This window comes from Raphanus sativus, unplaced genomic scaffold (assembly GCF_000801105.2).
Source record: "Raphanus sativus cultivar WK10039 unplaced genomic scaffold, ASM80110v3 Scaffold2537, whole genome shotgun sequence".
In the NCBI taxonomy this organism is placed as follows: domain Eukaryota; kingdom Viridiplantae; phylum Streptophyta; class Magnoliopsida; order Brassicales; family Brassicaceae; genus Raphanus; species Raphanus sativus.
In genome coordinates, this window is record NW_026617845.1 from 1 (window position 1) to 15,098 (window position 15,098).

General features: G+C 35.7%; 4 protein-coding genes and 1 non-coding gene across 6 annotated transcripts; 4 read left to right on the plus strand and 1 right to left on the minus strand.

Annotated features, from left to right (window-relative positions):
* The first annotated feature begins 318 nt into the window (after positions 1–318).
* LOC130505733 (xyloglucan 6-xylosyltransferase 1) lies at positions 319–2,033 on the plus strand. The gene has a single exon (XM_057000328.1). The coding sequence runs from the start codon at positions 469–471 to the stop codon at positions 1,852–1,854; it is 1,386 nt and encodes a 461-aa protein (XP_056856308.1). The 5' UTR covers positions 319–468; the 3' UTR covers positions 1,855–2,033.
* A 300-nt stretch (positions 2,034–2,333) lies between these two features.
* Positions 2,334–5,041, plus strand: LOC130505732 (beta-glucosidase 10-like). 2 transcript variants are annotated; one of them, XM_057000327.1, is made up of 12 exons: positions 2,334–2,489; positions 2,585–2,648; positions 2,850–2,899; positions 2,997–3,072; positions 3,163–3,234; positions 3,343–3,430; positions 3,507–3,768; positions 3,833–3,948; positions 4,023–4,249; positions 4,337–4,429; positions 4,506–4,596; positions 4,682–5,041. In XM_057000327.1, exons 1-12 carry the CDS (start codon positions 2,364–2,366, stop codon positions 4,917–4,919), a joined length of 1,503 nt encoding a protein of 500 aa, XP_056856307.1. In that variant the 5' UTR covers positions 2,334–2,363; the 3' UTR covers positions 4,920–5,041. The 2 variants fall into 2 exon arrangements, with proteins under 2 accessions (XP_056856307.1, XP_056856306.1); XM_057000326.1 differs by having other exon boundaries at positions 2,336–2,489; positions 3,842–3,948.
* A 99-nt stretch (positions 5,042–5,140) lies between these two features.
* Positions 5,141–5,211, plus strand: TRNAG-CCC (transfer RNA glycine (anticodon CCC)). The gene has a single exon. It is a non-coding gene; the product is annotated as a tRNA-Gly (tRNA).
* A 3,608-nt stretch (positions 5,212–8,819) lies between these two features.
* On the plus strand, positions 8,820–11,721 carry LOC130505734 (beta-glucosidase 10-like). Its single transcript, XM_057000329.1, has 12 exons — positions 8,820–9,034; positions 9,147–9,210; positions 9,342–9,394; positions 9,510–9,585; positions 9,689–9,760; positions 9,869–9,956; positions 10,037–10,292; positions 10,363–10,478; positions 10,555–10,784; positions 10,865–10,960; positions 11,048–11,138; positions 11,235–11,721. Exons 1-12 carry the CDS (start codon positions 8,909–8,911, stop codon positions 11,470–11,472), a joined length of 1,506 nt encoding a protein of 501 aa, XP_056856309.1. The 5' UTR covers positions 8,820–8,908; the 3' UTR covers positions 11,473–11,721.
* Positions 11,722–13,328: 1,607 nt separating this feature from the next.
* LOC130505735 (glutathione S-transferase F13) lies at positions 13,329–15,092 on the minus strand. Its single transcript, XM_057000330.1, has 3 exons — positions 14,256–15,092; positions 14,104–14,152; positions 13,329–14,020 (listed from the first exon to the last, which is right to left on the minus strand). The coding sequence occupies exons 1-3, from the start codon at positions 14,400–14,402 to the stop codon at positions 13,557–13,559; spliced, it is 660 nt and encodes a 219-aa protein (XP_056856310.1). The 5' UTR covers positions 14,403–15,092; the 3' UTR covers positions 13,329–13,556.
* Between the last annotated feature and the right edge of the window lie 6 nt (positions 15,093–15,098).

Here is a 15,098-nt window from a genome sequence, read left to right on the forward strand (position 1 = left end):
GAATCTAAACCGTCAATTTTTGTTTTCTCTCTCCATCAACGACTTACCGTTTTCTGTTAACCAAAACAAATTACCTGCAATTGTTTGGGCCGAAATTTTAAATTGGGCTTTAGATTAATAAGGCCCAACTAGTATCAGACAAAGATTGCGAATCTATCAAGAGTGTTGTTGTGTCTGACATTTTAGGACCAAGATAACGCGTCTAGAACAAGACAGGCAGGCATGTTCTGTCCGACATTTCAATTTTTTTTAAAAATCATTATTTTTACTTCTTTTAATGCTTTTTAATCTCTTCGTTGATCCTTCCCTTTACGTGGTTAAATACCAAAAAACGCGTATAATTAAATTTCCGTCGTCGTTACAAATCACAAACACCAGAAATCTCGTTAGATTTTCCTTAAATCTCTCTGATTCTCTCTCTCTCTCTTAGATTGTGTCCGAATCGAAAACCAAAAGAAGAAGAAGAAGATGATAGAGAAATGGTTAGGAACGCAGCGCTTAAGGAGACTACAGAGAGTCTGGCGTCAAGGAAAGGTGACGCTCCTCTGCCTCGTCCTCACCGTCGTCGTCCTACGTGGCACAATCGGAGCAGGCAAGTTCGGTACGCCGGAGCAAGACATCGAGGAGATCCGCGAGCATTTCTTCTACTCCCGCAAACGCGCCGAGACTCACCGCGTCCTCGTCGAGGTCTCCTCCTCCAAAACGACGTCGTCTTCATCCGGAGCTGGAAACAGCAACAACAACAACAACTACGAGACATTCGATTTCAAGAAGATATTCGCTGACGAAGGAGACGAACCGGAAGAAAACCGGAATAAACCGTATTCTCTCGGTCCGAAGATCTCCGATTGGGACGAGCAGAGGCGTGATTGGCTGAAACAAAACCCTAGCTTCCCGAGCTTCGTGGCTCCGAGCAAGCCTAGGGTTCTTCTCGTCACAGGTTCAGCTCCCAAGCCCTGCGAGAATCCCGTCGGAGACCATTACCTCTTGAAATCGATCAAGAACAAGATCGATTACTGTCGGATCCACGGGATCGAGATCTTCTACAACATGGCCCTGCTCGACGCGGAGATGGCTGGGTTCTGGGCTAAGCTTCCGTTGATCCGGAAACTGTTGCTGTCTCATCCCGAGGTCGAGTTTCTGTGGTGGATGGACAGTGACGCGATGTTTACGGACATGGTGTTCGAGCTTCCGTGGGAGAGGTACGAGGATTACAACCTCGTGATGCACGGATGGAAGGAGATGGTTTATGATCAGAAGAATTGGATTGGTCTTAATACTGGGAGTTTCTTGATTAGGAACTCGCAGTGGGCCCTTGATCTTCTCGACGCTTGGGCTCCAATGGGCCCGAAAGGGAAGATCCGAGAAGAAGCGGGTAAAGTCTTGACCCGGGAGCTCAAAGACCGACCCGCTTTCGAAGCTGATGATCAGTCGGCGATGGTTTATCTTTTGGCGACGGAGAGGGAGAGATGGGGAGGGAAAGTGTATCTAGAGAATGGTTATTACTTGCACGGTTACTGGGGGATTTTGGTGGACCGGTACGAGGAGATGATTGAGAATCATAAACCGGGTTTTGGTGACCATCGGTGGCCGCTGGTGACTCATTTCGTGGGTTGCAAACCGTGTGGGAAGTTCGGTGATTATCCGGTTGAGAGGTGTCTAAGGCAGATGGATAGAGCGTTTAATTTCGGAGACAATCAGATCCTTCAGATGTATGGGTTCACGCATACGTCGCTAGGGAGTCGGAGCGTGAAGCCAACGCGCAGACAGACGGACAGGCCGGTTGATGTCAAGGACGAGTTTGGGCTGCTTCATCCACCGTCTAAAGCGGCGAAGCTCTCGACGACGACGTGAGGAAGAATATTAGTATTTCATCATAATGTTAGGACACATTCCTTTCTTTATTTGTTTGTAGTTTCCTTAATTATAAGTTATACTAGTATTACTTATGATCATCCATTTGATGGTGGAGTCGTGTATGGAGGAGTATCTAATGATTTTCTTGTACATAATTTAATTTAATCATTTACGTATCACTACTAGCAAAAAGAGAAGGATACGTAACTGTGCTTGAAAGATGGCTGGTTTAAGCCAAAACTTTTTTGGTTATTACGTTACAAATGTTCAGTGTTTTAAGTCAATGCTCAAAGGTTTAGTTTATTACCTTTGTTCCCGTAACTTTTGGGTTATGCGTGTATGCCCGATATAATCCATAGTCTACCCCTTTACCCAAAACTTAATATTATTAGTTATGTACCCAAAACTCTGTAGTTTTTACATATGCTTCCTGTATTTTATGCTAATTAACATATACTGTATAAATTATAAGAAAACTCAATCGATACGGAGGAAACTACCAAAAAATGAAAGCTTTCTCTCTGTTATCTATTTGTGTGGTCATCGTTTTGGCAAACAGTCACATTGATGCTTTCACAAGAAACGATTTTCCTGAGGACTTCCTCTTCGGAGCTGGCACTTCTGCTTATCAGGTTCCATTCTTCTTCGTTATTTTAGCTGTTTTTTTATAAGGTTTTTGCCTTTTACTTCTTATTGTCATGTTTTCAACTTTGTGGGGGAGACATAGTGGGAAGGAGCTGTTGATGAAGATGGAAGGACTCCTAGCGTTTGGGATGGTTTCTCACCCTTTGGTAAGAAAAAAAACAAGAGTTATATGTTCATATGCTGTTGACCAAGAAAAAGTATGCCATAATCATATCATAGCTTTACTGTGTGGTTTCATTTCATTGGCATTTTGAAAAGATATGTAATATATATTGAGTGAGTCGTTGTTTATCTGAGAGCTTGTTTGATTAGATTCATAGATCATGGTTGGATATGTTTTCTTGCAGATAACATGGACAATGGAGATATAGCTTGTGATGGATATCACAAATACAAGGTGATTTTTTTTCTTTCTTCTCTCTGTTTTGCTCCTTTGTTTATTAAGTCTTTGGCTCTGTTTTCTTAAGTTGTATTGTTATTGTGGGCTTTTGCAGAAAGATGTTAAGCTGATGGCAGAAATGGGTTTAGAAGCATTCAGATTCTCTATCTCATGGTCAAGGCTTATACCTAGTAACACCTCCTCTTTCTGGTTTCTTAACTTGCAAGTCTAAAACCTTTTGCCTCTTAAACCCTATTTTGTGCCTGTTGTTGGTATCTCAGATGGAAGAGGACCCATCAACCCAAAAGGTCTACAGTTTTACAAGAACCTCATCAAAGAACTACTAACCCATGGTGATATTTCTTTCTTATAAAAAAACTAATTATTCAGTTATAAAAAAAAACTAATTGTTAAAGATTATTTCATTGCTTTTGATAGATATATTTTTTTTGGCAAAACAGGAATCGAACCACACCTTACGCTATACCACTATGATCTTCCTCAGGCTCTTGAAGATGAGTATGGAGGATGGATCAACCACAAAATCATGTATATGATAATTCTTTTCTGTTAAAGTCTTTTTTTTTTTTAATGATGGAAGTGAAAGAAAGATTGCTGGTTGCAGAGAGGACTTCACTGCTTTTGCAGATGTATGCTTCAGAGAGTTTGGGGATGATGTAAAGCTATGGACTACAATTAACGAAGCTAACATATTCGCTATTGGAGCGTACAGCGAAGGAATTTTGCCGCCAGGACATTGCTCTACTTCCAGTTCCAGATACGTCAAGTGCTCCACTGGAAACTCTTCTACTGAACCATATATTGTAGGTCATAACATATTGCTGGCTCATGCCTCTGCTTCAAACTTGTATAGACTCAAGTACAAGGTATACACACACATAGGTCTATTCTTGGCTCTTAAAACGTTATGAACATAATGTGACGGTGCAGAGTAAGCAGAGAGGATCCATAGGCCTTTGCATATACACATATGGGTTATTTCCTTATACTAACTCCAAGGAGGATGAAGTAGCAACTCAGAGAGCTAAAGATTTCTACTTTGGATGGTGAGGAGAATTTTTTATTATTTTTTGGGTTTCAGTGACGTTGAGGACAAAATCTGAATATGATAACAATACAGGTTGTTAAAACCTTTGGTGTTTGGGGACTATCCGGATGTAATGAAAAGAGTTGTGGGAACTAGGTTACCTGTTTTCTCAGAGGAAGAGTCAGAGCAAGTTAGAGGATCATCTGACTTTATAGGAGTCATCCATTACACGACACTGTATGTCACAGAGAGTAAACCATCACCTTCTATCCTTCCTAGCAACCAAGATTTTTCTACAGACATGGGAGTAGAGACTATCTGTAAGATTACTTGCTTATCAATCCATCGAGAGAGAAAGTGTTTTCTCGACTCTTTCAGCTTATGAATGTTCTTCTTCTTGTGGATAGCCATTGGGAACACTGTTCCATGGGGTTTTGAAGGTGTCTTGGAGTATTTGAAACAGAGCTTTAACAACCCTCCTATCTACATTCTTGAAAATGGTCTCTCTTTACTCTGTTTTTTCTTTGGCTCTGTTTTACTATCTTATTCTTAAGATTGCTTCCGATTACTAAACAGGTTTTGCGACGAAACACGATTCAACACTACAAGATACAGCAAGAGTTGAATACATTCAATCTTACATTGGTGCTATGTTGAACGCCATCAGGTATATATGATTGGTTCAACTCTGGTTTACTTACTCTGCTCTCTGAGTCTGACTCTTGACGAATCATCTTTTTTGACTGATTTAGGAATGGATCGGACACGAGAGGTTATTTTTATTGGTCGATGATAGACTTGTACGAGCTGTTGGCTGGATACAGGGTCAGCTTTGGACTGTACTATGTGAATTTCAGTGATCCTAGTCTCAAGAGGTCTCCAAAACTCTCTGCTTCTTGGTACACTGGTTTTCTCAATGGTACGGTTGATGTTTCTCCTCTGGACATTACTCAGCAGCAGAGCCACTTCTCTGGTTCGTCTTCTTTGTGATGTATCTAAGATTTACTTGTTTTGGTTTTGATCCTCATTTGGTTTGAGAGTTCGTCTTGTCAATGACAAAACTCAAGTCATTTTCCCAATGGTTTAATAGAAAGGTCGCATAATTCTTGGAAGATAGCATAACAAAGAGAAATAACAACACTCAAGATACTTAAGCTTACCCGTAGTATCATCCAGTCATTTAAAGTTACGTATTGTTTTTTTAAGCAAAAGCGCATCTGGTGTAGTGGTATCATAGTACCCTCCCACGGTACTGACCAGGGTTCGATTCCCTGGATGCGCAATTTTGTTTATTTTACTTTTTTCTACAATGGTAAAATCACATTTTTACGTGGTAAATAAATAAACTGGTTTCAAAGTAGAATACTGTTCATCCGTAAATAAAATATAACATATCGTATTTTTTGTTATTTAGAAAAACAATTAATAAATAAGAAAATCATTTAAAATAATAATAAATATAAATAATAAAAATAATAAATAAAAAGCAAAAATGATATAAATCGTCAGTGGTTCGTAGTTGTATTCAATAGATATAAGAAATTTGTCTCAAATCGAAATGAGAGAAGCCTTAGAGCAATTTTATCAATGGGACTTCTTAATGTGTATTTAGCATATTTTATTAATATTTTTTAGTTTAGAATCAAAGCTAAGGATTTTCTTAAATTTATAGATTATTGGTGGGACTTGTGTTGTATCTTAAACAAAAGGCCAAAGAACTACAAATATTCATGGCCATCTTTTCTCTTAAATGAAATGAACATAACAAACATTCATACACAAAACAGCTTTCATTATCATTAACTAGACTCTTTCGCTCTATTCGATCTTCGATAACAATCAAAATTACCTAAGGTGAAGAGGATTTGCCAACCGCAAATCCAAATCCCTGTCACCAGAACTGGTTCAAGCAGAAAAAAAAAGATTCAGTTTTGTATAAATTATGCAAAGTCAATCTTTAATAACATCAAAAGTATACATACCCTGTGTGAATCTGCAAAGGCAAGTCATGACGTTCAGTGACTTCCAAAGTAAGAGGTCAACTCCGTCAAAGAGAACCCCAACCCATAAACCCTTTTATTGTAGTCTTCAGAAAACTCGAAAAGGATCGGACTTTGAATCGACCGGTCGGATCCTCCATTGATGGATACTAGTAAGCTCTTCAGATTCGGATCATCCATTGATGGATGTCGGCTCCACACTGGTTTCACCGTCAAAGAGAGAAAAAGGGAGAAGATGAAAATTAATTTCGAGACAAAATCTCATGCTAACGTGTGGCACTAAGGACGCGTGCAAAAACTTCTTAACTAAGGACGTTCTTTGTAATTTCAGTCTTTTTTATTTATTTTTTGGCCAATTAATACTAAAGACTTTCCTTAGATATGCCGATAATTGGTCTAAAATGTCTCTCATTCATGATGTTGCATATAATAATCATTCTAACTTAGCGTGTAATGCCGAGAGGTTTTTGTTTTACACGCACTTAATTCGAAAGATAATAAACCTATTTGATCCTTAAGACTCCATCTTAAACCACTGACATTGTGATTATTGATCCATGAAACATCTTTTTTTTTGTAGAAAAGATCCATGAGACATCAGTTATCAAATTGTGATTTGAAGTATTTGAAGGGGGTACTGTCTCAACAAATATGGTGAGAGGATTAACAGGATCCTCGTACATTTTTTATTTTTAGTTAGTCTTCCTTTAATATTTTTGGGTTCAGGAAAATGACATTTTTATTAAAAAAGTTTGTTATTTTTGCCTTCCCTATTCCCTATTTAATCTGGCTTTCTTTTGAAGTGCTCAACTAGAGTATGACCTGCACGCCCGTGCGGGTATTTATTCTTACCGTTATATCTATCAATATTTTCTATAGTTTTGGTAGTGTATATTTTTTTTTACATTTATCGGTATTAAATATTTGTTTGCTATAACAATTATACACCAAAGTTTTTATTTATATGAGTAAACTTTTTATTTATCTATAAATAATGGACAAAGTAAATATGGACTATATACCATTACGGCGAACCCGGGTTCAAATCCCACCGGCCACACGAATATAAATTATTATTTTCAGCTCATTTGAAATTTTGAATATTCATGAGAGGGTTTATCCATGGGATGTACCTCTACCCGGAAGTTAGGTCTGTGTCTTTAATAAATCCGGATTTAACATTTTTCATTTAAAAAAAATGGACTATAATAAAATGGGTAATGGATAAGTCTCGTAAATGTAATTAATATAGACCAATATGAAATCATAGTTTTTGGAAAGTGTACGTATAAGATTTATAAAAGGTATCTAAGTTACTTTCATTTTTACTATCGGTTCTATTATTAATGTATATCATAGTGTGTTTGGAAAAAAATACATAGCTGCATTAAAATTTGATATATTTTGGTATTACTAAAGGATTATTCTGATTTCTAATTTTTTATTAGTTTCTTATGAGAACTAAAAAAATTTATACTTTTTTACGTTTTTGGTAGAGCTAAATTTTAGGAAACAGAGTACTATATTTTAACCATGTCATAAATAATAGGAATATTTATAGGAAGTAAAAAATATTGTAACAATTACGATCATAAAATTGTGTTTTCTTTTTTTTTCTGTTTGGTTCACAGAGTGGATATCAGTTGTATAAGTTGATGACGAAAAAAAATTGTGATTTCTTGTTTTATTTATTAGATTTTCTTGTGAGAACTAAAATATTTGGAGCCTTTTACGGTTATGGTAAAGCTAAATTTTAGGAAATTGAGAGTTATGCACTAATCATATCATTACTATTAAGAATATTTTTAGGAATTAAAGAATATTCTGACAATCTAATCGTTAAATTTTTTTTTTATTAATATCTCCTATATATTTTGTCGGATTTTATGAAGTTTCTGAGTAAGTTTTTTCAAAACTTATGTTATTTTAAAAACTATTGGTTATACTAAACAAAATGACAGATGATGCCAAAAGAAAAAAAAACAAAATGACAGATTAAAATATATTTACTTCCAAGCTTAAAATATATGATATATAATATCTATGGTTTAAACAAAGATACACCTCTAAACCAACGTTTTCTTAACAATCTGAAAAACTAAAACTAAAACACAAACCAACCACCAATTTTTTAATAAAACATTAACACAATTTACGAAAATACCAATTGAATGAAACACACTAATACAATTTACGAAAACCCGAGAACCATCACACATGTAATACTATATAAGTAGAAGACAAAACCAGTTTGCCTGATAAATATGATAATTTCGTATTAAAAATTCTAATGAGGTACCTACATATAAGGCATGTTATATTTAATGGAAAATGTATAACCGATTTGATTATTATTAGGTCTTAAGATTTCTTTTAATGTCAGTGGCAATGCTTTGTAAATATTTAAGAAAAGTCAAGGTTAAATTTTAATTGTACTTTAGTTTTAATAGTATTGATGGTTAGCTGTCTCTTCAGTTCATATTGTCTCTTGAGCTCATATTGTTTTAACTTTTAACTTAACGGTTTTAATACTAAATGTATTCTTTTGGTATTCTAAACTATTGCCGTTTTATAAATGATTGGTTCCAATAATTTTTATTGATCTAGTGAAGTTTAGAAGCAAAAAAAAATTGTCGGTAAGTAAATGCAGATGTATGAAGAACGGTGAGAGGTGGTGGTTGATCAAAAAAAGTGAGAGGTAGGTGAGATTGTTTTTTACTAAAAAAAACAAATGGCCGACATAAAAACACAACGCCCAGTCGCCACCGTGGGGACAGGGGAAAGGTGTTACACAGAAACGAGCAAGATATTAATTGGCAAATTAAATATCTGTCGTTTTACGCATGCTCCCGTATTTGTTTTTTTTTGTTTTTGTTTTAGGTAAAAGCATGCTCCCGTATTTGTTATCATTAACATCTTATACTATAAATAGTTGGAAATCACAATCGATGAGGTAGAAATCTATAAAAAGAAAAAATAATGAAAGCTTTCTCAGTATTATCCATTTATGTGGCCATCGTTTTGGCAATAAGTCACACTGACGCTTTCACACGAGACGATTTTCCAGAGGATTTCCTCTTCGGAGCTGCCACTTCTGCTTATCAGGTTCCATTCTTCTTCTGTGCTCTTTCGTATTTTTCTTAGCTGTTGTTTTATAAGGTTTTGTCTTTTACTTCTTGTTGTCATGTTTTGTACTTTGTTGGGGGAGATATTATAGTGGGAAGGAGCTGCTGATGTGGATGGAAGAACTCCTAGCGTTTGGGATGGTTTCACACCCATTGGTAAGAAAGAGAAAAGAGAGTTATTTTCCATTTCATTGGCATTTAAATAAAAGCAAGAAAATTGAGTGAGTCTTTGCTTATCTGAGAGCTTGTTTGATTAGATTCATAGATCTTGGTTGCATTTTTTTTAGCTGATAACAAGGACAAAGGAGATATAGCATGTGATGGATATCACAAATACAAGGTGTTTTTTTTTTCTTTCTCCTCTCTTCTTTGTTTGCTCTCTTCTTGTTTATAAGTAAGTCTCTGTCTCTGGCTCTGTTTTTCTCAAGCTGTATTGTTATTGTGGGTTTTGGCAGGAAGATGTTGAGCTGATGAAAAAATTGGGTTTAGAAGCATTCAGATTCTCTATCTCATGGTCAAGACTTATACCTAGTAACACCTCCTCTTTCTGGTTTCTTAACTTGCAAGTTTTTTATAAAAAAAAAACATTTTCGACTCTTAAACCCTTTTTGTGTGTCTGTGGTTGGTTTCTCAGATGGAAGAGGACCCATCAACCCAAAAGGTCTACAGTTTTACAAGAACCTCATCAAAGAACTACTAACTCATGGTGATATTTCTTACTTATAAAAAACTAATTATTAAAGATTATTTTTTCCTTAAAACTTGTTCTTAATGCCAATTCATAGCTTCTCATAAAAAGTTTTCGGCAAAACAGGAATCGAACCACACGTTACACTATACCACTATGATCTTCCTCAGGCTCTTGAAGATGAGTATGGAGGATGGCTCAACCGCAAAATTATGTAATATTAATAATTCTGATCTAATACCCATTTTTTAATGATGATCACTGAAAAGAAGAAAAAAAATTTGTTGGTTGCAGAGAGGACTTCACTGCTTTTGCAGATGTATGCTTCAGAGAGTTCGGGGATGATGTGAAGCTATGGATTACAATTAACGAAGCTAACGTATTCGCTATTGGAGCGTACAGCCAAGGGTTTTTGCCGCCAGGACGTTGTTCTACTACCAAATACGTCAAGTGCTCCACTGGAAACTCTTCTACCGAACCATATATTGCAGCCCATAACATATTGCTGGCTCATGCCTCTGCTTCAAACTTGTATAGACTCAAGTACAAGGTACATACACACACACATAGGTCTATTCTTGGCTCTTAAAAAACCTTATGAACATAATGTGACGGTGCAGAGTAAGCAGAGAGGATCCATAGGCTTCTCCATATATGCATATGGATTCTTTCCTTATACTAACTCCAAGGAGGATGAAATAGCAACTCAGAGAACTACAGATTTCTTCTCTGGCTGGTGAGGAGAATATATTTTTTTTGTTTTTTTTGTTCGAGTGACGTTGAATCTGATAACTTTGAATATTATAACACAGGCTCTTAAAGCCTTTGGTGTTTGGGGACTATCCAGATTCAATGAAGAGAATCGTGGGAACTAGGTTACCTGTTTTCTCAGAGGAAGAGTCAGAGCAAGTGAAAGGTTCATCCGATTTTTTAGGCATTATCCATTACACAACAATGTATGTCAGAAAGAGTACAACCACCACATCTTCTATCCTTCCTAGAGACCACGAGTTCTTCACAGACATGGGGGCAGAGACTATCCGTAAGCTTTACTTGCTTGTCAAGTAATCAATCCCATCTGCTCCACTCTTTTCAGCTGATGATTCTTCTTCTTGTGTACAGCCATTGGGAATCAATCTATTCCATGGGGGTTTGAAAGTGTTTTGGATTATTTGAAACAGAGCTATGACAATCCTCCTATCTACATTCTTGAAAATGGTCTCTGGTTTTGGCTCTGTTTTATCTCTGCTTTTGAAAAGCAATCTTTCTTTGTTCTTCTTAATATCTCTTCCATTTGCTAAACAGGTTTAGCTACGAATCACAGTTCCACGCTACAAGACACAGAAAGAGTTGAATACATTCAATCTAGTATTGGTGCCATGTTAAACGCCATCAGGTATATATGATTTGGTATTAAATTGGTTTAACTCTCTTTTAATTTGCTCTCTGCTCTCTGATTCTTGACGAATCATCTTTTTTTGAATGATTTTAGGAATGGATCGGACACGAGAGGTTACTTCTTATGGTCGATGATTGACTTGTACGAGCTGGTTGCTGGCTACAAGCTCAGCTTTGGATTGTACTACGTGAATTTCAGTGATCCTGGTCTCGAGAGGTCACCAAAGCTCTCTGCTTCTTGGTACTCTGGTTTTCTCAATGGTACAGTTGTTGTTGCTCCTCAGGATATTACTCACCCGCAGAGCCACTTCTCTGGCTCCTCATCTATGTGATGTAGTTATTATACATATATATAAGTAGTAACTAGAACACAGCCACGTAAGCTTCCAGAAGTATTATTTAAGTAAAATAATGTTTGCATATCGTTCCAATATGCAAAAGCACATCTGTGTAGCGGTTTCACAGTACCCTTCACGGTACTGACCAGTGTTCGATATCCTGGCTGCGCAATTGTATTTTTCTATTCCTTTTGAATGATTTCTCAAATCTTTTAAAAATCTTTGCCTCAAATTCAAGCAACACTATAAGCGTTTGATCGATAAACTGAGCTGTGTAGCAGTCATTAACTAGATTGGTTATGCATGTTTCTCAATATAGGTTTGTAATGTTCAAGAAATCTATAGGAAGTTTGTAGATGAATGTGGTTTAGAGAGAAAACCCCAGGCTGGTGTTCGTTTAGATATGGTAAATATTTTTATTATTATTTTTTTAAAATATATTCTAACTTTCTTAAATGGTTTTAGGTCAAAGAGTTAAAGGAGTTTTACGAGAAGTCCCACAAGAAATTTTTTTTTTTATAAATTATTTTAGTTTATGCTTTAGTTATACATTTTTTTGATGAATTAATATATATATATATAGTAAAAAATTGCTAATTTGTTGAATGATCATATTATAGAAAATATTAATCTATCTATCTATACTATTATTTGCGGAGTGATTTTTCGCGACGAAATTCTCACGTTAAAAGTTAGAACGGTTAATATCGATTTTACCCTTAATGAATATATTTATATATATAAATGATTATATAACTAAAAACGAATTTAATATTAATAATATTATATTTATCTATTATATTAGATAAATGATTATAAATTAATATAATAAATTTCAAAAAATAAAATATATCTAAAACTTAAGATAATTCTTATATATATTGTGTTATTATCTGGAAATAATAATAAATTGCAAAACATATTTAAAACTTAAGATATTCTTATATATATTCTGTTATAATCTGGAAATAATATTTATATTATAAAATTTATAACATTAAGATATAAAACAATATATAATTAAATACTAACCAAACAAAAATATTTGTATAAAGATATATTCTAAAATAATTCTAATATGTGAGTGTTTTTAAATTTTAAACACATAATAAACATATATATAATGATGAAAAACTCGATTATACATAAATAATTTGATGTTTGATTTAAAGTATTCAAGAACATTTAAATCAATAAAATGTAAGCTAATAAGTATTCATAATAAGATTGTGCCCGTATGTGCGGATGAGACACCTAGTTTTGTAGTAAGAAGCTAATGAGAGATAGGAAGATAAAAGAGGAGAGAATGTATGATATAGTTAGTTGGTAAAATATAGTTTTTTGTTTTTTTAACGCATGATAATTATGGTATTACAATTATGAAAAATATAATATATGATTATATAGTCGACAATTCTAAGTGTCGTATGAGGATTAACGCATAACTGCATCACCTGAGTTGCGCTATGGAATCTATATTTGGCGGTACTCCTTACATCATGTTGCAGACGTCTTGTAAGTATTTTCTCTATGAATTCGCATAATTCTCATTTTTTCGAGAAAAAAGAAAGAGAGAAATTTATGGATTCATACTAGTATTATTACTTAACTTAGCAAATTTATATTAATCTAGATCGATTTAAGCTGTTTTAGAAAAAAAAATAACCGATTTAAAATGGTTTAAGCCTATTTGAGTTTTTTTTGTCATCATTGCCTATTTGAGTTATACAAATCGAATTTTAATAAAAACGTTTTGGCTAGATGTAATTTGCAGTGTCGGCCTACCTAATTTATTCAGTGATGAGCATGAGTGCAATTTCTATAGAAACTCATATAAGCAAATAGCGCTCTTAGAAATAAAGGTATTTATTAGTTTCTGAATCACCAAATTTATTTGTAAAATGTAAACGCATACATACATAATTTATTTTCTGTGTTGCGTTTACATTTACAAATAACTTTTGATTACAATGATAAAACCTTCAAGACAACAGTAAATGCGAAAGGAAAACAACAAACGAAACAGAAACAACCTTATCAAAGAAACATAAAGACAAGATGTAGAGAGAGTCTTTCGATCAGCTCGTTACCGGAGCAACGGTCAAGCCAGGTGAGACTTTAAGGAAAGCCGGACGAGAACAAAGGTCCTCCCACCACGCCTTCACATTAGGACGGTCGTTGACCAAACCAGCATGACTCGTCTTCATGAAGTAGTAAGTGTAAGGAACGTGGTGGAGATCCGCGAGTGTGTAAGAATCTCCAGCCAAGTATTTTGTCTTCCCGAGTCTCTCCTCGTACACATCGAGCACTTTCCCTAGCTTCTCAAGATTCTCTTCCACGATGGCTGCATTAGGACTCTCGCCTTGAAGCGGCACAACTATGAGCTGGTGGATGACGGCGGAGATCGCAGGGTTGAAGTGGTGGGACTCCACTTCCGACCACAGCTTCACAATGGCTGCTTCTTTAGCGTCTGCATGTCTCGTCAGATCCGTTCCCTTTTCTTTGTGTTTATCAGCTATATATGCCGTGATTGCCCTCGACTCTGTTTTTTTATTTAAAAAATAGATACCAATATTGTCAAAAATATATGTAAAAAAAGTATATAATATATAGATTGATACGAACCAAAAAGGGTAAGGTCGTCGTCTTGTAGAACTGGAACTTGGCCAAAGGGCTGCATCGAGGAGAAGAGATGTGACTAGATACATCATACAAATAATATATAACGAATGCGCATAATAAAATAGTAGTGTGTTGATCTTAATATGCATGCGTACGTTCATGGCGAGGAAAGAAGGGAGTTTGTGGTGGCAAGCAAAGAGATCGACGGGGACAAGATCGAACTCAGTCTCCTTCTCGTGAAGGCAGAGAAGCACACGTGCCACGCACGCTGACATCCCATCTCCATATACCTTCATCGCCATTTCACACTAATTTGTAACTCGGAAGAGAGAGAGTGAGACAGAGATTAAACTGTGATCTCGTTTGCTCCTATGTATATATAACACATGCTGTGTGTCTTGTATAAGCCAAAGTGCAATATAGATGTGGTCCTCCTGTTTCTTGGACTTGTAACAATTATATAGAAATATAGAATCTAGCAATTAGGTGACGTAGATAGTCGAATCTTTGCTGTTTTTTTCAGAGGTCGGTCGTTGAAACTTGATGGTTTCATATAGGATTCTTTTTCCTCGTGCCTTGAAACTCGGTTAACCTGCTATCGTTAGTATTCGTATGAGGATCCGTGAGCGTATGTGCATGAGGATCCGTGAGAGTACACGTGACACTCAGCTGCTAGCTCACGTGGTCTCTCGTCCTTTGACCGGCACAGTGTTGACTGAACTGTTGTTCTTACACAACAAGACAAGTTGGTTTAAGTGGAATGTCTGGGGAAGACGCAAATTGAGGAGCCTTGAAACTGTTTTGGGGTAGGGATTAAAGGTTTTTGGAAATTATAAGAACCGTTCGTAATTATTATACACACAAACTATATACATTAACACACCATGTGGTTGCACCAAATCTCACCACTTAAGTAGAGCATAGATAAAAAAGAGATAGAAGGAACTTAAGAGAATAGTTTGCATCATCTAGAAAACAGAAGGCGGTTTTAGACAGTT

Coding starts and splice junctions, on each gene's coding strand:
- LOC130505734 (XM_057000329.1), top strand. CDS start 8,909: ATGAAAGCTTTCTCAGTATTATCCATTTATGTGGCCATCGTTTTGGCA. Junction 9,035..9,146: donor CTGCCACTTCTGCTTATCAG/GTTCCATTCTTC, acceptor GAGATATTATAG/TGGGAAGGAGCTGCTGATGT. Junction 10,961..11,047: donor TATCTACATTCTTGAAAATG/GTCTCTGGTTTT, acceptor TTTGCTAAACAG/GTTTAGCTACGAATCACAGT.
- LOC130505735 (XM_057000330.1), bottom strand. CDS start 14,402: ATGGCGATGAAGGTATATGGAGATGGGATGTCAGCGTGCGTGGCACGT. Junction 14,153..14,255: donor CTTCTTTCCTCGCCATGAAC/GTACGCATGCAT, acceptor TCCTCGATGCAG/CCCTTTGGCCAAGTTCCAGT. Junction 14,021..14,103: donor CGACGACCTTACCCTTTTTG/GTTCGTATCAAT, acceptor ATAAAAAAACAG/AGTCGAGGGCAATCACGGCA.
- LOC130505733 (XM_057000328.1), top strand. CDS start 469: ATGATAGAGAAATGGTTAGGAACGCAGCGCTTAAGGAGACTACAGAGA.
- LOC130505732 (XM_057000327.1), top strand. CDS start 2,364: ATGAAAGCTTTCTCTCTGTTATCTATTTGTGTGGTCATCGTTTTGGCA. Junction 2,900..2,996: donor ATGGATATCACAAATACAAG/GTGATTTTTTTT, acceptor GGGCTTTTGCAG/AAAGATGTTAAGCTGATGGC. Junction 4,250..4,336: donor CATGGGAGTAGAGACTATCT/GTAAGATTACTT, acceptor TCTTGTGGATAG/CCATTGGGAACACTGTTCCA.